Here is a 27,602-nt window from a genome sequence, read left to right as displayed (position 1 = left end):
TCAGACGACGTAAAACTTTATTAATTTCTTATAAAAATGTCACAAAAATTCTTAGAAATTCCAACAGGTCCTTTGGGTTTATCCACAGGGAGATCAGGCCTGTTTCACAGACAATGGGGAACGAAGCGAGCGCACTATTGCATCATTATTAAATCCTCCCAGTTTGATCAGCTGCTGCGACCTGTACACGAATCCACCAGCAGAGGACATGCTGCCTCCGTTGAACTCCTCCTTTCCTCTACCTACATCCCTGACTCCTCCTTGCTCTCCTCCGTTTACTCCCTTTACTCCCCCATCCTGCTTCCCCCCCATTTTTTTAAATTCCCTCCCCATTCTGACCCTTCGTGTCCCTAAGCTCTCCTTCTCTGATTGGTTCCAGACGTGCCACTGAGCTCTTCTTGCCGACTCAACATTCCACAGCTGGAGACCGCGTACGCACATCTCACACACGCACACACACACGCACTCACACCTCCTCCCTTCCCCCTCAATCTTGGGGGTTTTTTTTCCTCCCTTTTTTTCACAGCAGCTTAGTGAAACACCAAAAGCCTCAGACTGAAATGGCTCCAAAGCATTCCTGCAAGCAGAGAGAGGGAGAGAAATGCACTCAAGAGACAAGAGCAGGAGAAGGAGGTTACATTTTTGAAATCTTAACAAGATGTCAAAAACACACTGCAGATGGTAGGTTTCTGAATTTGGCTTTTAAAACCTCTTTGGCACTGAAATATGTATATACACGATTGAAGATGTTTTCTTTTGCGGCCGGTCAAAGAGTTCAAGTGTTGGCAATCTCTGCAGGACAAGTAAAGCTGCTTCCAGGTAAGAAAAAAAAAAAGCATCTTCAAAGCAAAAACCGAGCTGATGCAACAAACAGAAACGTGATGAAACACGAAGCATTAGACCGCTTTGAAATGACAAACCTCTTTCTATAACACAATGACTGCGCTCAAAAAAAAAACAAAAAAACTGCCGAATCAGCTCCAGATGGAGGCACAAAGAGCCAAGGCAAACAAAAGTCAAGAGTCACAGAGCAGAAACTGCACGCCACAAAATGAATTTCAGGCCTTGATGGCTCCAAATTCTTATCACGCATCAAAACAACCCCCCCGGGTGTGTGCTGCACTAAAAAAAGACAATGTAGTCCATTTAAAGACCAGCTTTCAATGCAAAGTCCTACTTATGTGCACAATTATAGTGTTCGCCCTCAGACGCTTCGAGGTCAGCAGCCCTTTTTTCTTTTCTTTTCTTTCTTTTTTTTTAACACTTTTAGCGTGTTCACATCTGGACTTCTTTTCTTCCTCCTGCGCCTGACAGCCTCTGCTGACGTGTCAGGTCGGAGAAGAGGGAGAGAGGCAGGCTCATGAAAACCACACACACGCATCACGGCTTACGCTTCTCTACAGCTGCACACATAACGACAAATCCAATGAAACAAATGGAAAAACAAAAATGCATTCAAGTCTGGGTTAATACTGACATGACAACACAAAAGAAATCTTACAGAGGAATGCGGTCGACAATGGAAACAAAGTGGATTTTAGTCTTTTCGGTCCGAGTAGGAGCAAGACTGGAAAACTCTGTGTGGTAAAATTGACTTTGGAAACAGGCAAGAAGTTATTTCATCAGACTGGTTTTGCAATCAGTTGCAATAAACCTGTTCACAGTCGATCAATTGTGAACTGCCTACGCATTTTAGAAAAAGCAGATGGATGTATCTGATTTGTAGCTTTTTTTTTTTTTTAATTGTGATATTCAGTTTAAAAAAATGGAAACATCTGCTGTGCTCCACACAGCTTCTCGGCATTAAAAAACAAAACAAAAAAAACAACGTTTGGTTTAAAAAGGGTAAGAAAACAATCTGAGTCTCTCCGGTGCCAGTTGGGGTCCAGTCCAGGGTCGGTCCAGAGTTACTCCGGCTGCTCGTTCAGCTCCATGTCGGACACCAGGATGTTCTTCTCGGCTTGCTCGTCGAGGCCCGAGTTGGTGCGGCTGTAGCGCGCTCCCTCGAAGGAACCCCGAGACCCTGCGGTTCGCCGCCGGTACAGGTAGATCACAGTGGCTATCAGCAGAAGCAGCACCAACGCCGTCACTATGACGACGATCAGAGTGGGCAGGTGGTCGACATCCACTAGGGAAAATGAAGCAATTTTTAGTGCTGTGCAGAAGACAATCAAAGGAATCAAATAAATTAATAAATAAAAAGCTGTTTACATGTTGTGGAGGATGAGTCTGCACCTACAAATGGAAAAAGTACAAAATTAATAAGAAAACTGTTTCTGAAGGAGTTTCAGTCCATGTATTTTATCTTGGTTTTAAATGACCAATAGAAGGTTCTGTCATAGCCTTGTACAGTATTTTATTATTATTATTATTATTATTATTATTATTGTTTATCTTGTTTGTTTGTTAACGGCTTTTAACAATTTTGCAACCTTTTGTGTGAACCTATGTATCTGCTGCTCTTGCTACACCTGAACTTCCTCTTTGCAATACAATAAAGGCGGTTTCTATTCTATTCTAAGGTAGAACGTAACTATGAAATGAAAGGAAATGATACATAGCTTTCAAAATATTTCATGCTATTTAGTGTTTTCTGTTTATTTCATTCATTTACAGTTTAAAATGGACATGTTCTATGTTAACAAACAAAAGTTTCACATGAAAATAATTTGAAGAAAAAAATATCTTATATGTAATCAAAAATATCTTATGTAATCTACCCATTCTCTCCAAAGTCAATTTGACATGCCATAAACAACTAATGATCAATCAACCATCCATATAGATACATCAATAAACACAAAACAGGAAATGTGGATGTATAAAAATAATAATAGCAAAGAAAAAATATACTCATATTTTATGCGTAAAGCTGCAGCACTACACTGAATCAATAGATTTCATTATATGTTGATAAAATATTACATTTTATAATTTTCTTAAAAGTAAAAGTTGGTCTTCTTTGTCCGGTTTCTTTAGACAAATTTGTTCCCCAAACAGAAACACAACGTTCCCTTTGTTTAGTTCTGACTTTAGATTTCTTTTTTAAATCTCTGATTCTCTCAAAGTATAAATGCTAACTCTTTGAATAAGTCTCTTTCAAATGCGCTGGTAACATACCGTTATGTGCTTTAAGCGTAACTTGCAGAATACAATAGTTCACCAAGTCATGAAATTGGAATGGAATAAAACTTTGGTGGTTGTAACTTGAAAGAAATGTGGAAAAGTTCGAAGGTTACGAGTACATTTGCAATTCACTGCAACCGTCTTGTGTTCATTGTGTGTACGTACTGCGAGGCCGTTTGCAGATCACCCCGTGTGTACGATTTCTGCAGGAGTCGGGCGTCCACCGGCCGCTGTTGCTCTGGATCAAGAAGCAGGAATTGATGGAAAGCATCGAGAACGCCACCTTTCGCGTTTCCCAGTTGGTGAACGACATCTCGGTGTCTTCGTTCCACACCAGGCGTCTCTCTGTGACAGCAGCACGAAGGGTGATAAGAGAAACTTGGGGAGGAAATAAAAGGACACCTGCACAGCTGAGTTCTGCCTCAGCTGTGCAGTTTTATTGGATTTAATCTCCTCATTAACCAAGCTAAGTATATTTCATGCTCTTTCGCCCAATTTGCGCTGATTGATAACAACACATTTCAAACAAGTGACGCTTTACAGGATGGGTCACCTTGCTTCGTGATAAGAGCTGCTCATTAGAATTCCTTAATGAAATATTAACTTAAAATGTAATCATATTCAATAAAGAAAATGATCTAAAAATAATTAAAGTGCAATGAATAAGCCTGTATTTTTAAGCTGTGAAGGCAGTGCTGCTGGACCTTTCATGCTGATGCCCAGCCAAGCTCCCTTTGCCTGTTCTGCATAACTCTGGATGTGCTCCCATATGAAGCTGTTCTCTGCCTCGTCCAGGATGGACAGAAGCTCTGCTCCCACTGATGGAAAAGAGAATAACAAACACAGATGGATCAAAACTAAATCAAACAACTGCACCATATGCCCAGTAAATATATGAGGATACTGATGTCATGTTAATCAGCTTCACTATGGAGAGAGTCCAAGGTGGCAGGTTATGCGTATGGGCTGAGTGGGGAAAGTCGGGGCGGCTCGGAGCTGCTGCTGTAAAGCTTTCTCACTTTTCTTGCAGGATGCGAGCGCGTCCTGCTGCAGTTTAAGAAGCTGCAGGTTGAACGCGTAGCAGTGGTTCCTGAAGGGAACCCAGGCCCACTCTCCCACAGAGTGGGGACAAAGTCCGGGGTAAATCCACTGATGGGTCACAGGCTCATCTGTAAGGATGGAAGAAAATCAAATCAAATAAAATGAAGTGAACAAACGGCACTTGCTTTAAACCCATGACTATGTTTTTATACTTTGCTTAACATGGGGCTAAACTTCTTGTAATCTTTTTAAATGCTTAGTTTAATAACAGTTAGTTTAATGTTTTTCTTGCAGGTACAGTTTGTACAGTTTTGGCATTTTGCTTTTTTTCATTTAAACTTTAATATTATGTGCGTACTGTAAGCTCTTTCAGTTAAATGAGTTAAGTCTCACTGTGGTTTCATTACAATATGACACAGAGACCTATGTTTCCCTTTAAAACAGAAAGACACAAGAAAATGCCAATTAAATTAACCAAAGTTTATCAAAATGTATTTAGAAAGAATTGTCTAATGTCTCACATTGACCAAAGTGCAAAAAATAACTATTTAACTACAGCACATGTGTACTGATAATCAGAACTCAGTTATCTACCATTAGAGCAATATATAACTAATTTAAATTGTTGAAATTGTGACAAAAAAAGCCACTGGCTTGCTTAGTGTGGGCTGAGATACAAACCACTAATTTGACATATAGCAGCATCCAACTTAGCATCGCAGGGAGTCATGGTCCACTGTCCTGTGGTGGTCATGTGTCCACATCCGGCCATCTGATTCGGCTGTCCGTCTTTCCAGTTGGAGTATTTCACTTCTTCATCGCCTAACCACGTAAAGCTTCGTCCCTGAGCAGACATGACAGAGCAGGCGGATTTGTTAGACTGCAAGAAAAACAAAGTCAAAGAGAGAGACCAGTGAGTTTGTGGGCTTACGCCATAGTTATAGAGCGAAATCCAGGCTGGCTGGTGCAGGCTGCTGATGAGCAGCGTCAGGTAGGCCTGCTGGTATGGATCCTTCACGACCGCTAGCGTCCCGTTCAAAGATTCGCAGAGGTAGAGAGCGCCAGTCCAGTCAAGGCGCTTCTGCACAACCCGATATGTCACTCCTCCCAGCTCCACAGGCTCCGACAGGGAGGAGGGAATGAGGGCCGGAGCCGGAGGCAGGCTTCGATCTGAAGTCAGACATGACGATTAGGAAGTGTTTGCTAACTCATCCACAGCACACTTCTCTTCTGGCTGTTGCTGATCATCACCGCACCTGGCTGCTTTTGGCATATGAATCCATTGTTCTCCAACGGCGTCATCTCACAGGCTCGGGAAGCCCACATCCCGGTTTTCCTCTCTGGGTTGCCGTGAATCATCACCACACAGTTTCCCTGAGGCAGCGGTGAGACATCAGAACGGCAACAAAACGCCGACAAAAGCACAACCTGAATAGAGACAACTGGGAATACCGGCGTCTTGTTGTGGTGGGGCCCGCTGTTGTCGACTGGCTCTCCTGGCGCCCAGTTGGTGTAGCTGAGCAGGCCAGTTTTGGTCCACCGGAAGTGACCTTTGGAGTCTGAGGTCAGACCCACCCAGAGGTCAGTGCTGACGTTCTTTAACAAGGTGGTGATGAAAGCTGGGGAGGAGAGAATCAGCTGTACCACGTCCGCTTTGCATTGCTGATCGTGCCTTTACTCCACGACTTGTAGTTACCTTGATCTAAATGATTGGACACCAGAGCCAGTGTGCCTCGCTGGCTTTCACATTTGAGCTTGGCTGCAGACCATGTGACCCGAGTTGACTCAAAAACTTTGAAACACTAAGACACCGTAGATTTTGTTTCAGTAATTTGATGCAATACATAAAATGATCTTGAAATCGAGGTAGTTTTGATGCACCTTATGCTGATAGGGTGACCACCCAGTAGGACAGCCAGAAGGTGGATGAGGGGACGATGGCGTCGGAGGAATAGTGCCGGTGTCCTTCACCTGCTTACAGATGTAAGGCAAGTCGGAGTGACACTTCTGATCCGCCCAGTCTCCTGTGTACATGTGGCAGAAACACAAGCTCACCTGTTGTACATCTGCTCGCACGTGGTTTAGTCTGATCAGATCTATTTTCTGGCTGATTTTACCTTTGCTGGTTGACATGTAAATGCACTTGCGGTCGCGGCTGACTGGTTGCGGCTTGCCGAGCGCCCAGGAAACGTAATTGAGCACAGAGTGGTCGGACCAGCGGAAACGTCCATCGTTTTCGTAGGTGTGAAGCCCAAGCCACCAGCTCGGCTCGGACTTTTTCTGTGGGGGGAGGTAGAAGACAAACGCTCAAAAGTAGCTAAGGTGGGATGCAATTATGAATTTGCACGCGTCTTTTCCGCTGTATGGACAAATTGGCCCAGGAATTATTGTGATAAATGATAATATTGTCATTTTGAGACCATTTTGAACTAATATGATAATGGCATAAAACTGGACGATAAATTGTACCAGAAATGATTGCGATAAACAATAATATTGTTGTTGTTTTCAAGTAATTAACTGATAATGGTATAACAATGCAAATTTGCCCCCTCAAACATGTATAAACTTTATGTTTAACAGAACACTCCACACTGGAACTGGAAGACATATTACATTTCCAAAATAAAACACCACTGAACAGCAATAAACAAAAAAAAAGAACTAAAAACCACAAACAATTGAAACCATGAATAAAATGGATTACGATGTCTCTGTAAACAAAATAGCACGTTGAAAACATTTATCAGAATGGAAATTATTGTGCTCAGTTTAATTTATCATACAATTAATTTACCAATTTCCTATTGTTACACCTAATTAATAGCCTCTTTGAAAGAATCAGAAATATCAAAAAAGAAAAAAAAAAACCTGCAGAACCTTGCTTAAATTGTTGGCCAGGAAAGCCTGCTCCTCAGCTGAGTGAACTGAAGCGAGCGAGGAGTCGAACCAGGAGCAGATCCTCTGGGCCTGATCCCACGTAGTGCGATGATCGAAAAACCTATACTGAGCCTCCTGGAAGTTGATCCACTCTGGAGCAGTATTTCCTAACAGATAATAGAAAAGATTTCAGTGTGTGAAAATGAAAATTGAAACCAAAAGGATAAGTTGAACAGACCTTCTGTCACTTCTGGTTCCAGCTCAACACTTCCTGAAAAAGAGAAAGGACAAGGAAAATAAATTAGAGCTGAAATAAAGAGCAGATTTGTGTTATGCACTAGAAATAAAAAGTTACAACAAAGAGAGAAGTAAATATTTAAGAAAATTTTCTACATTTAATGTAATGTAATATATTCTGCACAACTTGCATAAAAACAACAACAACAACAACAACAACAAAAATCTGCAATAACCTTTAAAATACGTGCATACAACACCAAGCTAACACTTTAAAACCTTTCGGTCCAGTAGCAGCATTCAGCTTTCACGTTCACACCTGCCACTAATGACACTGGATCAGAAGTCCAGCGGCCTATGCTGTTTGCAAAGACGTTAAAAAAGATCAAGATCTTTTAATTGTACAAAGGTACCAGTCAGGAAAAGAGCAGCAAAAAAATCCACAGCTTCAGCTTTGTACTTGTAACTTAAAAGGCTGATAGAAATTCTAAAAGTATTTCTGTTTATTACCGATTCTGTTCTAATCTTCTGTATTCTCTGTGGCTCTGGACTAAAGATCTTCACTAAATGACAAAAGCTCTTTTTCTTTTTCAAAGAAAACATCCAAGGGTTTGGCTTAAATCTCCTAGATCCTTGAGAGCAGATGTCTTATGGTCTGAAGAAGCCAAATTTAGCCAACAAAGAATAGATTAGAGAAAAGAACACCATGCCAACGGTGAAATGTGACGAGAGTTTTCCCTCAGATGAAACCAAACTTTTGGGGGATTTAATAATGAACAGGTCCAAATGTTTCCCTTAACTCCATGAGAGCATGTGCCACAATACCCATTTTGGAAACTTGAATCTAAAATGATGAACTTATAAATGAACAAAAAGTGGAAGGTTTTAATTAAAAAAAGGTGTAGTGATTTCATACCTCTGGGAATCTTGCAGATCCAGTCCAACTCGGAGTCACAGTGCATGGCCAGCCAGGTCATAGTGCCCAAGTCTGCCGCAGCACACTGCCGGATATTGTAGTGGTAGCGCCCAAAGTTCCGGTATGTTAACTGAGATGCGAGTCGAGAACAAACAACGTTTTCTTCAATCATTTGTGTCCACTTCTTTTGGAAATGATGGATGTTTGGAGAACGTTTTCACCCACAGGAAGTCCATCGCTCCACTTCCAGCTGCCATTATCCATGGGATTCCTGCGGTTCAGACCGATCCAAAACCAGTGCTGCTCATGCTCTTCTGACTCCCTGTGGGTGTTAACATGATCAAAAATACATAAAATTGTAAAAAAAAACAACATAAAATAAATCCATATATTCATATATTTTGCATCATTATGTGGTGAAAGACGCAAGTTTGGTTCACATCAAGTCATTTTTTGTCACACATTTTAACTTTTTAATTATTCTGACTATAGATTATATTATTTAGGTTATCAAAACAAATCTAATTAACTTTTCTGACATGTTCTCTTTTCTTTCCCATTTTGTAAAGGTGGCTAGGAGAAATGAAACTTCATTTTAATAATAATAACAAATCTTTAATGAAATTATTTTCTAGAAATTGGTTTGGGTGTCAATAATAGCGGTGCCAATAGTTTTCAGAAATGTTTATTGTGAGCATATGCCAAAAGATAAAATGATTTTAAAGCTTAACAAACATTACCATGTGCTCAAAGGTTTGTAGAGGGTTCTATAACAAAACAGGAACAACAATGTAACATTTCCAGGATTTCTCATGAAAATTTTGAAAATTTCAAACCTTTTCTCTCTTTTAATGTGGCACATAATGCTGCAACCATTTTTTTATTTTTATTTATTTTTTATTTTTTTTGCCAATTTCAACATTTATTTGCATGTCACAGACGATACCCACCCAAAATTCTCATGGAGGACCTGCAGGACGAACTGCTCCTCCTCAGGGCTGCTGATGCTCAGCAGGTTGGCTCCGTGTTTCCGGCAGAACAGGTGAGCATCCAGCCACTTCAGCTTCTGCTCCAACTGGGAGGAGTGAAAGACCTGCACACAAACCTGACGTCAGTCCACTCACATCTGCGACAAAAACTGTCTCCCCGACTTACGGCGAGGTGTCAATTCTTGGTGCTGCGGCTGTGAAAGTGTGCAGGTTGAACCTTGTAGCAGTAGCGCAGGTTGCCGTTGCTCTTCCAGTCCTTGGGACAGGCGCCGCTGAGGCTGGGGGTGGGCTGAGGCGCGGGGGGCTCGGGGCTCAGAGACGTGTCCTGGTTCTGGCGGCAGATGAACTTCGCCTTCGCCGAGGCGCACTCCTTCACCTCCCACAGACCCATCGCAGAGCCGGTTGCCATCACAACACAGCCACCGCGGACGTTCGCTAAATCAGATGGTCGGAGGGGGACATAAGTGGAAAATCAGATTTGTTACGAGTGGAGAAGTGTTTGATCTTTTCTCAAAACGCACAAAGCACATCAGCGCAGTCTGTGCGTGCTCTGCTGCTCTCATTTTTCATATGAAAAGAAAAAAAATGTGTTCATTCCTGCTTGGCAGGTATTTAATACAATCAACCTGCTCTCTCTCACACATGTCTAAAGATATCTGCTAACGTAAATTAATGCAAGGATTTTACTGTCCATATAAATGAAGGTTACCAAGACAGCTGTAAAAACTTCATGGAAAGATTTAGGATTTGTTTATTCAGGTTTTCAAAAACTCCCGTTTTATCAACGAAAGCACCAAGGCTTCAATCTAAGAGAAAGTCACTGAGTCAATATATTTTTGAATCGATCGGTTCAACCATGCCTGTTTTATGGACACATCTCTGAAATTATGTCTTCTATGAATCAAATTTCCATTACAGCACAGTTAGTTCTAGTTCTCCTCTGCTGAGGGTTTATTAAGTTGCACCGTAACTCCATGTGTGGAGTTACAATTCTTATTTTGCTAAATAAATCCAAAATTGGCTAAGAGTCAAAGTGGAAACTTGAGTTTTGATGAACTGAAAATCTCAGACAGTCGATTAGATTGAACTCCCTCCGAGAAAGAAAACTAATCAATGAAAACCATTCAGAGAAATTAGAAAAGTGAAAATAGAAAGTAGATATGGAAACAACTGAAACATAAGAGAAAACTATTTTAAAAAAGCAAGTATAAAACCAGGAAGTACTTCCTGGTTTTAATTCACTCTTGGGCATCGTTTCCTGCTAAATAATGAAAAAAAAATGTAATTACTAGATTATAAGCCTTTTTATATAAATTCTAAGTGCAAAGGTATAAAAGGATGTAGCAAGAAAATAAACAAACAACAATTCTGGTGTATTTTGTAGTGATGAAATGATGAAACAAAAGCCTAACCACACAGACTGAATGTTGTTCTGCTTTGGGTATTGTTGCAGCCACAAATATTATAAATTATAAACTATTGATCAAATTAGTTATTTTTCACAAGGCAATTCGGTAACACTTTATTTGAAGGGGTGTGCATAACTCTGACTTGACACTGTCATAAACATGAAGAAGTCTTAATGAATGTTTATGACAGTTGTCATGAAGTGTCATTCGGTAAATAATGACACTTTTAATGCAATGTTGCTCTAAAAGTTGCATTGAAAGTGCATTAAAAGTGCCAACTTTGCATTAAATTATCATAATTTACAAAATCATGCAAAGTTGGCACTGTGATCGTCGCCTATTTTTGCATCTGATTGACCCACATAGTGTGTCCATCCAAAGAAAGTGGCATCTGCCTGCAGAGCTGAATAGGACTTACTGACGGGGGTTGGTTCTCAGGGCTCGCGCTAAGTGTTTCTGCAGGTTGTAAACATGTGTCATATTAAGTGAAGGAAGCAACATCTATCATTAAAATTGAGATTTTTTTTTTTCAGGCAGAGCAGTGTCGGCTATGCAATTTGTGTGAGAATAACTATTTCGGAAGTGAAACGTGTAATTTTGCAGCCCTTCAGAGCTTTCTCAAACATCAGGCTACATAACCACACAAAACTCATATAGAGATGTTATTAAAGCTGACTTGTGTGACTTACTCGGCTGGTCTCGATTCCAGTGGGTGTAGGTCACTTCGTCTCCACTCAGCCAGCGGAATGACCCGTGAGAAACCTGGTCACTGAGCCCGATCCAAAACGAATCTCCAGAGCGCCCAAACACCAGGCTGCTGGCGAATGCCTGCTCGAATCTTTACGATGAAGCACGAAGCATTTCAATCGGTGCAAAGAAGCTTTCCTGTGCATCTAATTGTGTGTGCTCCAGATCTACCTGTTTGTTATAGTAATAAGAGCAGCTTCATGCGCCTCACAGGATTTCCTGGCCTCATCGAAGGTGGACAGATCTTCTCCGACCGAGTAACAAGCTGGACTGTGCCACTTCCATCCCTGAGGAGACAGCCAAAGAGAGAAAAAAACCCGTGCTTCTTTTATATCCAGGAAGCCACATCTGACAGATATTGATAAAAAAAACAAAACAGAGGATCTAATCAGTTATAGTGAAGTGAGTAACTGCAGAATGAAATGTTAAAGACAGACACAGAGATAACACTTTCTGCCCTAAATTTTTCCTGCCAGCAGGCAAAGTGAGGGAAGATTCTGCATGAAAATTATAACTTTCAAAGTTGTGAGAATAAACTCTTTATTTTTTTTATTTTTTTGCACAAACAAGTTAGGAAATCATTCAAGCTCTATCGAAGTCTGAGCTGACAGATCTGCTGAAACTAAAACCTCTCCTCCCTGTTTCACTGCGGCAAGTTGTTCTGATCAAAAGTGAAAAGCCCATTGAACCTTTTTAACACTTTATCACCTCACAACTACGACTGCATTTTATTGGGACTTTATTTACTTCACCAACACAATGTAGTGCAGTGAAAGGACACGTTTCGCAAATAAAAAGTCTGGAAAGAGAAACATGGGTTGGGATTTAGTGAGAGCTTTATAAAATTCACATTTTGCTCCAAGGAAAGCTGCAAGCCACTTGGGAGCATTTCTCTGCCAACTTTGCTTTTTGCTCATTCAATTGGATGAAGAGCGTTGTGGACATCAATTTTCAAGTCTCACCACAGTTCTCAGTTTAACCAAGGTTTGGACTTTAAGCTCTTCTAACAAATTACTCTTTTTTTATGTAAACATCTCTAGAATAACTGACTGTATTTTTTTTATAATTTTCCTACTGAAACCTCTAACTCAGTTTTAAGTCAAGTCTTTCCTCTTACTGTATATTTACTGTTTTGCGAGTCTTAGAATTGAATAAAAATGAATAAAAATCAATGCCACAAAGTTTTGTTTGAGAACCATTTAGATAACCATCTACTTTACTATCATACGTACATACATACATAAAATTCCAATAATAAAAATTTAAGTTTATGGTTGTAAAATGAGAGAATGTGGAAAAGTTCACTGAGGGTATCTCTTAGCAAAATCAGGGCCTAAAACCATGATTGATTAAATAATTTAGACAAAAAAATGCAAGCGGTGCAAACACAAAATTCAGATTTTCATATTGTTTTAGAATCTGGTAGTCCTAAACTTCCCCCCCCTAGGCTTTAACTTTGCGCTTTACTCTCTCTTTATTCATTTACACATAAAGCACATAAGTTATGCTGAGAAAGAAAAGCAACGCACTATCTCCAGAAGCAGGAGAAATTGATCTGCCAGACTGCTCCTCAGGGAAAGAGATAAAACACCATCATTGATCTCCAGACATACATTTGTTTAAAGCATTAATACTTTAAAGCTATCTGGGGTAAACTAAAAAACACACTGAGGACACACACACGGATTTCCTTTTACCTCATGACCATGCGTTTACATTTCTAAACACTATGAGCTACGAGAGGCTCAAAGGAGGCAACGATTATTGGCTATAAATTCACAAAAAGATGGAGATGAGTTTAGCAAAGCTGGTCCAGTTTGAGCTGATTTTAGTTTTTTGTGGATTTTAAACTGAATGTCAAACAAACAGATCATGGTTTTATCCTATCTGACGTAGAATATTCATTTTTACCTCAAAAAGGGCAACAAAACGAACACAAACGAACAAAAGTTTAAAAAGATATACCGTATTTTCCGCACTATAAGACGCACCTAAAAACCTTCAATTTCCTCAAAAGCCGACAGTGCGCCTTATAATCCGGTGCGCCTTATATATGGACCAATATTGAGCCACAACAGGTCCAGCAACGGACCTTACCACAGGGGCCGCGTTTCATTGGCTAATGCCCATTTTAGGTCACAGTGCAGCTACCACGTGCGTGACCGTCTCACAAACACAAGCTACAGTAGTAAACATATGCTAATGTACATTGTGGACCATCAAAACCATGAATGCCGACTTACCCAGCCTTGCAAGAACAATAGGCATCAGTGATCTTGTCCACAGCTATATTTATGCTGAGGGTGTGAGGATCTGCTGTTTTCCTCATCTATCGGTAGCTTTTAGCTGTGACGCGCACAATGTTGGAGGCATCCAGTGGCTCAAACACCTTGATGTCGTCCAAAAAAGATGACATGAACTTGTTGGTTCCCCTGTCCATTGTCGTGGCTGATATGTTGTGAAAATCCGGCAGAAATGCTACGCTAATTAACTCAGATCGAAATGAAAGACGTCATGTTTACACAGACATGCAGTAGGCTGCTTACGTAGTTGGTCCACTACGGTAAGCAGCCGCCAACTTCTTTTTCCCCGTAGAAGAAGTAGTGCGCGGTGCATGCTGGGATAGTTGTCAGAACACTGGTTTGTTAATAAAGTTTGATAATACATTTAAAGGGGGGAGGGGCAGGGGAAGAGAGACAGAGACTGCAGCGGCAGCGTGTCGGTTGGTCTGTGTTACCCAGAAAGCAGTTGGGCATAATATCGCAACACCAACACCGTGAGTGAAACAACGACTGGGCCAGCCTACTATATAAAGTACTCGGGGACCATTTCTTTATTAATGTGGATGTGTAATAATAGAGTATGAAGTGTCTATTCTATGCGCCTTATAATGCGGTGCGCCTAATGTATGAAAAAAGTCCTAAAATAGGCCATTCATTGAAGGTGCGCCTTATAGTGTGGAAAATACGGTAATGTGTTTTAATGTGATTTAAAAGTAATAATTTCTAGCAGCAAACGCAATGAAAGAAAACGTTTGACACCTGTTTGCACTCTTGGTTTTGGGGCTTCCCGTCGCTCTTTGTTCCCGGCTTCTTGCAGATGAAGGGCAGAGTCGCATTACAGGGGACGTCATCCCAACGGGCTTCCTGCACACAACGGCCGGTTCACGTATCCGAACGGAGAACACTCACACCCAGCAGGGGGGGCGACTATCTGAGGTTACTCACAGGGCCCCACATGGAGACGCAGTCTTCCTGCGTGTTGCGGAAGTTGTTGGGTTCATACGGGTGCCAGAAGGTGAAGATAACGGGGGTGTGGTCGGTCCACTGGAAGTCCATTTGCATTTCTCTGTCATGGAGGCCTATCCACACCTGCTCGATGTCTGGAGACAGAAAAAAAAAACAGTAATACTGACTGAGTATCGATTCGGATTTACGAAATTTACGAGATTCAATTTGACATACTTTTCGATTCATTTGAGTTCACTTCGATTCATTAGTAAAAATATGAGTGTTTAGACTAAGAATTGAAACTAATGCAATTGCATGACGAAGCAAAAATGCCGTAATTTAAATGCGGTGCTTTAAATGCTTTTGCGATGTGTGAAAAGATCTACATAACTTCAAGAAGTCGTGGAGAATTTTGGGGAAAAGAATCAATATAAGGTTTCTATTTATCTATATTGGGGCGTTCAAAGGAAAATCAATTCAAATCCATCAATTAATTCTTTTTAAATCCAGCTCTAAAAAAATGTGAACAAGATGAAAAGAAGATGACTTTGGAGGTAATAAACCCCTCCGACACGAAGAATGACCAGTATTTAAATTGTTTTCTTCGTCTAAAGCAGGGGTCCCCAAACTACGGCCCGCGGGCCGGATCCGGCCCGCCACGTCATTTGGTCCGGCCCCCTGAACAATGCCGGATCCGACCCGCCTCCTCATACCAGAGAGCAGTCAGTGTTTTTTTTCATATATTGTATTTTCCGGTTTATATGTGGATTTTTCTTCAACCACCAGGGGGCTTGAGCAAATGTGAAACTAATTTTCCCTCAATGGAATATATACTAGTCAGTCCCAGTCACCGTTTCTTCCATTTGCATTCTGGGTAAAAATCTATCTGCCCCCCCCCGTCGACAAGAGTTTTCTAAAGTTTCTTTCTCCAAAACCTAAGACCGGCCCCCGACCAGAGAAAGGAACAGCTATGTGGCCCTCGCAGGAAAAAGTTTGGGGACCCCTGGTCTAAAGCAAACTTTTTCAGTCATTTTGGCATCGTTTTCTAGAATGCACCAGTCAGAGTATCCATTTCAATCCTTAACTCCAGAAGCTGCTACAACACAAACCAGTATCCAGGTTCGGGAAACTGCAGGAAGAGAAAGAAGAGAGTGACGTGCTATTGCAGCAAATCACCTTTTTTTAAGTTGCGAATGATGAACTCCAGCTCTGGCAGAGTGTGGATGCTGACCAAGTTGGCGTCCATCTGCTGGCAGGCTTTCTGAGCCGCATTCCACTCGCTCTTGTCTGACGAGAGCTTGTAGCATCCGGCCTGGAAGGACTGCCAGCCCACATCACACTCATATTTGTGATTGTCTGTCCATGAATCTGCAGAATAAAACCGTCAATTTACTGTAAAGGCTTCGGCCAAACGGAATCTGATTTATTTAGCTGATGAAAGCTAAATTTATGGACCTGTGGTGAAGGGTTCCAGAGTGGCGTTGGGCTTCTTCTTGCAGGCGTACGGCAGAGCTTCAGTACAGTCCCGGTTCTGCCAGCGTCCCGACGATTCAGATTGGACCACGGCACAGTTGTCGTCCTCGGCGTGAGTCGGATGCTCTGTAGTTCAGCAAAACAGACACACACACACAAAAAAAAAACTTTAGAAAAACCAACCAAAAAAAAAAATCACCAACTCACTGTGGGCGCACTGTAACACTCATAAATGGATGTTTGAATAGAGAGCTCAGCTGTTTCTAAAATGAGTCTGGATGCAGCCCTTTGTGGGAAATTTACAAAAACAAAGAGGTTGGGGTTGCTTTCCCAGTCTGACCTTTATCCCAGTTGAGATATTTGACTGGTGAGGAGTCGGACCACTGCCAGCCGCCGCTGATGTCCAAGTCATTGAGGCCGATCCATAAAGAAGAGCTGTAAGCGTTCAGAATACCTACAAGCAGAGGAAATGTGTTTCTGAAATAACACGAGGTTTTATTAAACAAAGTGACGCCTCTGTAATGTGCATAGCAAATCAAAAATACAACAAAAACAATGTTAGATTCTAAATATACACAGGAGAGGTCACCGCTTCATCAATCAGGTGAGATGCAAAAAAAAATCACCAAATAATCCAATAAAAACTGAATAAAAAAGTTGCACAATCTGAAAGAATGTGCAAAATCATTCATATTTGTAGATGAGATTATTTTTATAAGAGGCACTTCACACACACACACACACCCCCCCCCCCCCCCCCCACACACACACACACACACACACACAATCATCTCAGTTCAATCACACATACTTTCCAATTGATCTTAGTTGACAAACTAATTGTTCAGAGATATTAAAAACATGTCCTCGTTAAATTGTCACAATAAAAGCACTGTAGAGTTTAGGCTTGAAAAGGAGAACATATAAAGTTAATCTACTTACCATTGATGTAGGTCTGCTCATGGAGCTTGCCGATGCTCAGCAGGTCTGCCCCCTGCTGTTTGCAACTGCGCTGAGCCTCGCTCCAAGACAGAGTGGCCTGGAAGTTAAACTGATAACAGCTGTCTGTCAGGGGGTCCGTATCCCAGAATGTCTCACAGCTGCTGCCTGCGAGGGGGAACAAAGGTCTGAAGTGTCAGCCAAGCCAGACGGTTCGGATCCAGCAAAGTTTCCCCCCACGGGTCTCGTTCTGAGCACATCGGGTGAGAACTTACTCTTCACAGGACAGAACCCCCAGCGTTGGTCCCGGTCGTAGTTAAAGGTGGTTCCGCACCAAAGGTGGCCGTCTTCACGGCCCGTGCTTGTGCAGCTGTGAAACCACTGGCCCTCGTACATGAAGGGCAGGTAACAGGGCCGGCCATAAGAATTCCCCTGGATGGTGTAGATCTCTGGACAGAAATCGTATGAGAGACTGGAAATGCTTGTGTGGGCCTTCAAAGGTGAGGGTCCTAAATGAGGCGTTTGTTTTCTCAGGAGGCAAAAACAGAGGATGATCTTACAACGAAAACAGGAAGTCAAACAGTGGCGAGCGGCTCTGGGTTTCTTCTTTAATTTTTATTTTTTTCCTTGCAAGACTAAATGTCTTTTATTGTGCGAGAATCATCGGTTATGAAAGACGAGAAAGATTTTAGACGTCAATTGAAGGCGTGGAAGAGCACCAGCCTAGAAACACAATAAAACAAGAGGATAAAACAGTAAAAGAAGAGGAGAAACGGAGGAAGACGCTTTCTTTCCAAAACAAATCAAGCCAGTGGAAGGAGAGCAGCCATAAAACCAGAGAGAAAAAGCTTTTCCTCTCTCTGTCCTCCCTCCCCACATCAAGCTGACTGGCTGTATTGGACATGACTAAACCTAGAGGCATTTCTTCTGCACCAGTAGGACTCTTTCACACAGAAACTTGCAAAGATCGCTGGTTGAAAGTGAAAAAGCTCAGAGCATGCAGTTACCCTGCCACATGAAAGCAAAAAGAGAGGAGAGATGATGAAAAAAGTGCAGGGAGATGTTCTGGTTTTGGCTGCAGTCAAGCAGAACCTGTTAACTACAGACTAGACTTCGCTGAGGCTTGCAGTCGTTCCTGCAAAACATTTAATATTTGCAGGGACGGCGCAGACAGCAGGAAAGGAGGCTTAGCTAAGAGCCACGGTGGTTAGTTTTAATCTGAAATGAAAACTCTACATACAAGCAAATATGCTTGAGGCCAAGGAAAACGGCAGTTTACAAACACTGGCGGGGGCATTCACTGGTGGGCCACTCCGTCTCCTCAAACATCCCCTGAAAGCGGCGCTCTCTTTTATCCGTTTGATCGGATACAGCTGTGGCATCCACAAACAGTAAGCCCATCTGCCGCACAGAGGCGGAAACATGCAGGAGGGAGCAGCTCGCCGGGTCACTGCGTGGCTCAGCATGTGTTTGGGGAAATGTTCGAGATGCGCTTGCATGTGTTATCCTTAATTTACAGTAACAGAAACGATTTCCAGAGCAAAAAAAAAGGGGGAAAGAATTATATTCTGCCTTGTGGAATGGCTCAGTCAGGAAGCAAAGAGTCAAAGCCAGACAACCAGGAATTTATCCGGCTAGTTTAGTTCAGCTTCTTGAATCGTTTGTTTTCGGTTTTTCAGTTCAATAAGCCGTTTAAGGTAATTTGACTTTTAAAATAAAGACTAAATAAAAAAGGTAACTTTACAATTTCCAACCTCATGACCCAGAGTTCTGCATCTTTTACAGTGCTTTGTAAAAGTACTCATGGTGCTAAATCCTGTCGCAATAAACAATTAATCAATTAATCACATGCTAAATTAAAAGGAGCTCAAAAAATATATATTTTTTAAAGACAATTTTTTCTTACAGAGTCTTCTTAAGCCATTGCATTTATGGTTTCTGTTGTGAGTTGTTTTCATTTCTTGATTTTGGTCGTTTTGTTTAAAACATCTTCCAGTTCCAGTGTTACATGTTCTTTACAAAATTAAAGTTTATTGATTTCTGAGATGGCAAACCTGCATTGTTATTACTTGAAACTGGTCTCAAGAGAAAAATGTTAACATTTACCACAATAAGTTCAGGGACAATTTATCGTCCAGAAACTTTTCCAGTTTTTTGTGAGTAAAAATCTGAAAAGTGTAACATACTATGTATAATGCTGCCTTTTTAAGCCAATCCTTTATAAAAATAAATAAATAAAAAAATTACATTGCAAAACAATTCAAACACATGAATCTGATTTGATCCAAACAGTTTAAGTGTTGTTGTTATTGTATGTTTATTGGGTTACCTTCCAGGACTGTCCTGTGTTTCTGTTATTGTCTTCTCATTCAGTTTGCTAGTCATTTCCTCTTCAGTCATTTGCTGTTTTATTAAAATAAACTTTGATTATACACACTCTGAAACTTGAGCAGCTCCCTCAGACTCACCATGGGGATCTTGACTGTCTGATAAAAAACATGTTTTGGGAGGTGTCCGGCTGTATTATGATTAAACGACATGTCCAAAGTGGAAGTGGAAGTGGAAGTTGTTTTCTAACCAAATTCTGCTTTAAGTTTTTCCAAAACTTTATCCCTGACCTGTCTGGTGTGTGCTTTGGTCTTCACACAACACATGCACTGAGATTGATTTACACTACATTTACTAATTAGGTAAGCTTAAAGGCAATTGGTTTAGGGCTATTATGGCAAAACAGGCCGAACATAGATGCGCACCATCGTATCCAAATGCTAACAAAATCATTAGCTTCATTAGTAACTTTTGCTAACAAGGACATAGACAAACAAGAGAAGAAATAGGGACACATGCCTCATCACAATACTCTAAGAAGGTTTTACTAAAGACATTTGTGGTGAAAAATTATTTCAGAGACGAATCCTGATCTGTCTTAATGTCCTTTTGGGTTTGGGATTTTATAGTTTGATATTAACTTTCATTTTTTTTTCATTGTAAAGGTTGTTGACCTCTGACCCGATCCTGCTGAAATTTGGACTCAGGTGGGTGTTTAAATAAGACTTTGTTACCAAACACATCAAAACTGGATTTACAAAGACAAAATTTTGATTTGTATAACTTCAGATTAGATATTTATCACAAACCCAAACCCAAACTTATCATTTATGCATCAGTAAAACTCCAGATAAGTGACATTAGACATGTGATGCCTACCCTGATATGTCTTGGAGCAGAGATCCTGGTCGTCACCATACAGTCTCCATTTGGCTGAGCCAAACATAGTCGACCCGTTGAAGAATGCCGGGGACTGAAAGAAGTTGTTGAGTTTTTCCAGCACCTCGTCGCAGTTCCAGGTCCAGTCTACCCTGGGGGGCTCTCGATCGCATGTGTATATGGCTATCGGAGGATACTGCGAGTTGTACGTGAGGTTCCTGGTGTTCAAACCCAGGCACAACGAGGAGCCCAGGTTGAACAGGCGCCCACGAGACACCCACTTCCATCTTTGGAGGGGATCCTCGCAGTCCGCCGTCAGGCTCAGAGAGTCAGTCATCACCCCGAGGCACATGTTGGTGCCCTCAAGGAAGAACGCAAAGTCATCAGAGTCCACTGGTGCTGTGCAAAGAGAGAGAGAGAGAGATGGAAACGGCAGCAGCAGTCAATAACAGGGATGAAAACAGAATTTTGTGTTAACAGCTAAGAGGTCAGGGACCGGATCGTTACCACCAACAGCGGATGCCCGGCTGGGTTTGAACTAGTTTCAGTCCTGGATGTCAATCTGTACATTGCAACGTAGTAACAACTCATCCTCTGGCAATCCTAAAGTACCTTCTAATATTCAGAGTAAACATTATGCAACACAACCCGATACGCATAACCGTGTTAGAAGCTGAAGTACCAGTTGCTCGTCCGGTTCATGTTGTACTGGGAAAGCAACTGACAGTGGTTTTTGAGGATGGATGCTTTTATTATGACTAGGATCTGCCGAATGAATTTGAAACCTTCTACATGAGTCAGTGGTGATCTTTCACTTGGTTCGACACAGTGCTTAAAAACGTTTTTAGAAGGAATCTCTTAGAGAGTTTTCCACGTAAAAAGAGATGCGGGAAAGAGAGCCACTACGTGGCTCTTTATTCTCAAGAGCCATAAAGACTCTTGAGAATAAAGCAAAAGATGATTTCCTCCAACTACTTTACTATCATTTATAAGGACTGGTAATCAACAAATCAAGACCGTTGAGCAGATAAGTGTGAGACTTATCTGGGACAGAGAGAGACACACACAAGAATCCAAATCAAAAGTGTTTAAAAGGAAAATTGCCAAAATTAACAGAACTCTCCACTCTTGCAGCTGATGTTGAGACAAAATAGAGAAGAACCCTCAGCATTCCTTCTCTGCAGGGTCCGGAAGTGAGTTTGTGAAAGATCCCTGGGATTTTAGGTAAAAAACATGCCTTGATTGTTACCCCGGTCAGCTCAAATCCTTGGCTTCCTACCGCCCGGTCAAGAACAAATAACATCTTCTTCTGTTTTTATGCATACAGAGACAATGGATCATCACGCCTGGCATATGAATCACTGTAATTTGAAAGACACGACTGACGCATGTCCTTTTTTTAGCTCCTTACAGCCAGAGTGTGCACGTTTTTTGGGTAAGGTGCGGAAAAAAACAAATTACCACAAATATTTTTCTAACAACACCAAAAATATTATTTTTGCAGCATGTTTTTTTAATTTTGTTTACAAATACTCCCCCAAAAACCTTGTGGCTTCATAACAAAGCTTTGGTTGAAGAGACAGAGAGACGTCAGACTTGTTTACTTCCAGTTTACTGCGTTCCCTCCACAAGACTAAAATCAAACCAAATGTGTTGCCTTTAAGAAATAAAATAGCAATCCAGTTTCATTAAGGAGTTGGAGGAATAAAAAAAAGTTCAAATAAGAAGGTGATTTGATTAATTAAAATGGAATTTGATGCTTTAAATCAAGTAATGCAAACTAGAACTGGGTCAAACTGGAAAAAGTGGAAGCAAAGACCACCAATGATGTTAAAATTCTGCTGATTTTTTTTAACATCACCCAGCAAAACTTTATCAACGCGTATTTATCAGATATTTAATTAATTGTTTGTCTTGTCTGATATTCTAGCACGTAAGAGTTGCATCTACAGCTTTTAATCACATAAAGAGCCAATAAGGTGCACTGCTTGCTGACCCGTAACGCCTGGCTCACTGTGGAAGACAGGGACATGATACTGATCCATAAACTCTAGGCTGTCCTCAGATGTGATCAGCCACAAAAAAATTCAATCCCATGTTTGCTTGCATTGAGCAAAAGAGGCTGACGATTGTTCTCTTTGACCCGATCATTCATGAATGAAACATCTAGGAAGTGTGCAAATGTTTTAGGAAGATTAAAAGCAAGTGAATTATTTCACTGAAGAAATTAGCAAAAAATTGCAACGATACTATACTTTTAAGTCACTATGTGGAGTTATTTGAATAGTAAAAGTAGTAAGAATGCTTTTAAACCAAACCGGGTTCAAGTTACCATCAAATACAAACGTGTGAAGAAGAGAAATCAACAATCAAGGCCTCTAAGCTCTGCTAATAATCAGATCAAATATCAAAGTATGCTGAAAATCTATGCTCTACATTCTCAAGTCTTTTTGGGTCTTGAGAATGTAGAGCATAGATTTTCTGCTAACTTTCACTATTTTTCACTTTCTACTTGAACATTACTGTAAAAACCTCTATTTCAGGATTGCTCTTATTCAGTTCATCTCTGCTTTGTGAAAACGGTGATGATGGCCTTGACAACTACACATAACTTAGTCTAAATTCTCTTGTTGTGAATAAAAGAAAACATCTTCTTCCATAAACTCCCCTTCTCCTGACCCACAACCTACACAACTCTTTTGTGCACATGTGCGCACACCGATCAGCCTTCAAACAGCACCACAACCTGAAGTCGAAGTTCAAGAAGTCAAGAAGAAAATTCCCACAGGAGCTTTAATCCACACTGGAGAGGACACGGCTGGATGTTTGATGTGAAGAAGCTCCTCGCAGATTAACCCTAAGCCGCCGAGGGCCGTGAAAGTGAAGCAACAACGGCTCTCCTGCTGTTATCTCATCCTCCTCTCCTACCCCGGCACCAAGATCTTCTTTTGCAATGCTGACATCATTTACCAAAAGGAGATGAAACGGGCATTCATGGGCAGCCAGCAACGTTTTCCAAAAGCGTCAGATATTCCCAGAGTCTCCGTCACTGAGGACGTTACGCAACTTAGCTGGCTGACTAAACAATTGCAAGTTTAAGCTTTGAATATTAAGTTTGAAAAAAAAAAGCTTTACAATGAACTCTTTATTATAGTTGGAATATAACCTTATGCTGATGTCAGATCATAAATTGTAAGACAGACCTTTATTTCATTTGTTTTTCTCAAACATTTTCTGTTCTTTCCGTCTTATCCTAAACGCACCTGGAATGCAGGGAAAACAAAAGATCATTTCTAATCACTATGACAAAATAGGAACTGGTATTCTCAAAATCAGTTTTGTCAGTGCTTTGTTTTCCAGAAGCACGGGAGAAAGAGACAGACGAAGAGTGTCCAGGTTTTGTAGGCAGCATGGGAAAGTGGCACCTCAGGAGAAGGGTGTCAGATTTACAAACCAGAATAAGACGAGGAGAACGGAAACTTCCCATCACGGATTCACAGACATTCGTCAAAGTATTCGTTTACGTTTTTGGACTAAAGTGAGAACATTTCCAGATATTTTCCAACAAATTCTCCCCGGATTGATAAATTACAGACATTTTGCTTCACATTGGGCAAATACTGAAGATCTGCCAAGTAAAATAAGGAGAACTCCCCATAAATCAATGTGACAAACCTTTTCTCCACAATGAAATCAGAGAGGAGACACAACAAAGCCAAAAAAAAAAAAAAAGTTGTAAAGGAGCCCATGAAATGCCAACTGTGATAAATCCAAAAGATTTTATTCAACAAACCAGCTGATCTGCAGTTGCTTCAATAGGCATATGGAAAACTAAGCCTTCATAATAAGTCAAAAAGTCTGTTGTCAGTTTGTAGAGTCAATGCACGATGATAATGGAAAGGAAAATATATTTAGAGCATGTAGCATTAAAAATAAAAAATAATAATAATAATCAAGATAAAACGTCGTTTTGTTTGGTTCCACATCAATTTGAACCTTTTTGAGAAATTTCAAACTGATCTGACCAAATGGTCAAACCCTGTCAGTGAGGTTCTTTTGGTTCCGGAGTGTCCTGGTGTCTGATCGGACTCTCTCTGTGTTAATTGCAGCCTGCAACAGTCAGGACGTAAAGGTCACATCTACCCGCAGGGAGCCAATATGAAGCGTCACTTCACAGTCTGTGGCTTTGCGAATTCAACCTAAATTCCCATCAGGAACACGAAGCAAAACAAAAGCAACCGGGAGTTTAGATTCAAAGGAAACTGTAAAATATAGAAACCGAGCCCCCAGTTCCCTGCTCCCCTCATTTGCCTCCACATCTGGTTCCACTCAATGCTCGGACTTTTAGATCGTAGCATTCCACAACACACACACACACACACACGCGCGCAAAAATCCTAAATATCATTTTGAATGCTGTTTTTTTTTAAGTCAGACGAGCAAATGAAAACAATAAGAGTCATTTAGGCTGGCTGGATATCTTCACAAACGCGTTAACTTGTGTTGTAAAAAAAATCACGCAAAGAGCGTTGTTCTGTTTTTTTTTTTTTTTGTTTCTCCTCACCCGTGTCGCTCCTCTTCAGTCCCAGACTAAAGATGAATAAATATAAAGTGCATTTGTAAAATATAAGTAGCCCCTTCGTCCATGTCGGCGCAGCAATCTTGTTTCGGTGTCGCTCGGTGCTTTGCATGCTCACAGCCACAGGAAGACAGACCCAGCAAAAACAACTCGAACGAAGAGAGATGAGGGGGGGAAGCGAAGCCGGGGAGCAGCAACTGGCCGAGGGGGACGGCTGATGGAGAGGAGCTGCAGGAGAGTTTTGGCCGCTAGAGCTCAGCCTGCCTCTGCCCCTCAGTCAGATGAGGCTGGAATGAATGGAGCAGAGTCAACAGTGGTTCCCAACATGAGGTCCGGGGGCCTTCAGGTCAGTGAAAGAACTTTAAAAAACAAACAAACAAAAAAAAAAAACACACATATACACACACACACACAGGCCTCCATTGGTTAATAAATTTGATTTCCATTGATGATTTTTGTGTGATTTTGTTGTCAGCACATTCAACTTTGTACAGAACAAAGTATTCAATGAGAATATTTCATTCATTCAGATCTAGGATGTGTTATTTGAGTTTTCCCTTTATTTTTTTGAGCAGTGTATATATAGTTCGCAGCCACCTACTGTCCGGTGTTCGGATTTTTCGATAGGTTATGTTTGTTCTCGATTTCTATATTGCTTTTAATTAATAAGCTTGCGGAACATACAAATATATACTCAGAAGTGGGCAGAGTGTGCAAAAATTATACTCAGGTAAAGTGAGCGGTATCCTACTTCAATATATTTATACTCAAGTAAAAGCAAAATGTAGCCGTCCAAGAAATGACTCAAGTAAGAGTGGAAAAGTATTTGTAAAAAAAAAAAAAAAAAAAAAAAAAAAAAAAATCTAATTATCATTTAACATTTAAAAAGTACATAGTTAAGCATATCAAAATGTAAAGTTGGAATTTTTCGCCATTTTAAAGATGAAAACAAATATAAGTAACAAAATAAATAAATAAAAAAATCAGGCAAAGGAAAATTCACAAAGTACTTGTTGATTAAAAATCTGGAAGGAGAACATCCACTTTTCAATTTGTAAGCTTAAATGCACCTGGGTTATGCAGCGAGATAATGACCCGAAGCACATTTCCACTTCTCAATGACCCAAAAAAGTACAAAATGAAGGTTTTGGAGTTGTCTTGTCAAAGTCTAGAGTTAAAGCTGATTGAGGTGATGTGGTATGATGCACTCAAACTGGCTGTTTGAGCTTGAAAACCATAAAATGTGGTCAATTTAAAACAATTCAGCAAAGAAGAGAAGATCAAACATCCTTGATAGCAACGTAAAAGTCTGATTGGCAATTAGTCAAAGTGCTTGATGGTAGTTATTAAGGCTAAGCAACCAAAATATATACTTTTTTACATTGTTTTGGTTTGGATAGTTTTTTTTTTGTTTTTTTTTTTTACCTTTCGATAAACAAAATCTGTGGAACTGTTGTTTTTGTTTTATTTACTCAGATAACTGCTGATGTAAAAATCTGTGTTGATCTGAAACACTTAATTCAGACAAAAAAAAAATAAAAAACAAAAATCTGCAAGAGGGCAAACATTTTATTTTTATTTTTGGCACTACAGGCAATTGATGGGCATTCTGTGATAACGGAGTTAATTGTAATGGTTCAGTTCTATTAGTTGGACATTTAGTATTAAAAAAAATAAAATAAAGGTTTTACAAGATTTTAGAAACATTTCCTGTTTGGTATAGATTAATCCAGTTTATATTTGACTCATCTAGATGTTTAAGAGAAATCCAAACATTCAAAAGTCCTTTAAAAACGGAGCAATAGCCCTTTAATTTAGCATCAGAACTCTGCATTGACTCCATTCACCATCACTAGTGCTTGGTTATATTTTGTCGGTGTCTCCATTGTGTTTGGGAGTACCAAACTCCCACCTATTGGACATGAACATAAGCAACAGAAAACCTGGTGGAGTTGAAATTATCCAGGTCTGAACCCGACCCAGAACATCTTCTTAGGTCCAAATTTAATGTTCTTTAGCTAGAAGTACCTAAAGAGTTAGAAGAAGTCGCTCTTTTCATGTTCAGAATTACATGAAAGCCTCTTCCTTTGTATGAGAGGCAGCCACACTCATGGGTTGGACCAGGACGCTTCACAGCACTAAATTTGTCTCCTTTGGATAAATGATTTCCAGGATGTTCCAAACAATCGGAAAAAAAATGTGATCTCATCTGCTCATCTGTAGTCCTTCATTATTTTTGGTGCTTCTTTGTTGTCTTAAGCTTGTGTAAAATTCTTTACCACAGCAGAAACAGATGCACTCACACCCACTTGTTTCCAGTGTTGAACAAGCTCTACAGCGGTGGCTACATGAATCCTCCAGACATCAGAAATGGATCATTATGGCGGCTCACATTCTTGGATTTTATTAGACAGCAGCTGAACAGACGTCCCTAAAGTTTTTGAGGGAAAGCTGATCCTTCAGGTTCACTTCTTCACACTCAAAGCCATTTTGGCTGTAAAAAACAGTTTTTCTATAGCTAGCTATTGCTAACTCAAAACAAGTCAGTTAATTTTGACTGAAACTGTAGTTTCATTTTTACAATCAGAGCAACAATATAATGGAAGTGAGATTTTATTACCAATATTTTCTTTTTAAGATATAAAACAAAATATGCAAATTAGCACAAAAACCCCCCTGAAGCGACAGAATTTAAATGTTAATCACTTCCTGAGTTGTTCACATTTAAGGAACATCATATAATCTGAAAATGTTTTCCTCTAAACCCTCACTGTATTATTTCATTTTTCATCCCACTGTGGACTGAATGGATTTTTTCCTCTAGTATTA

At 40.5% G+C, this 27,602-nt stretch overlaps 1 protein-coding gene across 1 annotated transcript; it reads right to left on the bottom strand.

Annotated features, from left to right (window-relative positions):
* mrc2 (mannose receptor, C-type 2) lies at positions 1-26,600 on the bottom strand. The gene is made up of 29 exons (XM_015003472.2): positions 24,759-26,600; positions 20,195-20,593; positions 17,263-17,436; positions 16,991-17,155; positions 16,389-16,502; positions 16,031-16,174; positions 15,752-15,943; positions 14,573-14,727; positions 14,387-14,491; positions 11,517-11,632; positions 11,288-11,436; positions 9,407-9,624; positions 9,151-9,293; positions 8,426-8,522; positions 8,201-8,330; positions 7,286-7,318; positions 7,048-7,214; positions 6,285-6,447; positions 6,049-6,191; positions 5,864-5,969; positions 5,620-5,786; positions 5,424-5,541; positions 5,099-5,337; positions 4,849-5,011; positions 4,146-4,295; positions 3,831-3,944; positions 3,292-3,471; positions 2,212-2,235; positions 1-2,128 (listed from the first exon to the last, which is right to left on the bottom strand). The coding sequence occupies exons 1-29, from the start codon at positions 24,883-24,885 to the stop codon at positions 1,908-1,910; spliced, it is 4,416 nt and encodes a 1,471-aa protein (XP_014858958.1). The 5' UTR covers positions 24,886-26,600; the 3' UTR covers positions 1-1,907.
* Between the last annotated feature and the right edge of the window lie 1,002 nt (positions 26,601-27,602).

The sequence above is a fragment of the Poecilia mexicana genome, unplaced genomic scaffold, assembly GCF_051168715.1.
Source record: "Poecilia mexicana isolate PSO_F unplaced genomic scaffold, ASM5116871v1 scaffold_8, whole genome shotgun sequence".
NCBI lineage: Eukaryota > Metazoa > Chordata > Actinopteri > Cyprinodontiformes > Poeciliidae > Poecilia > Poecilia mexicana.
This window is presented reverse-complemented; position numbering and strand designations above follow the sequence as displayed.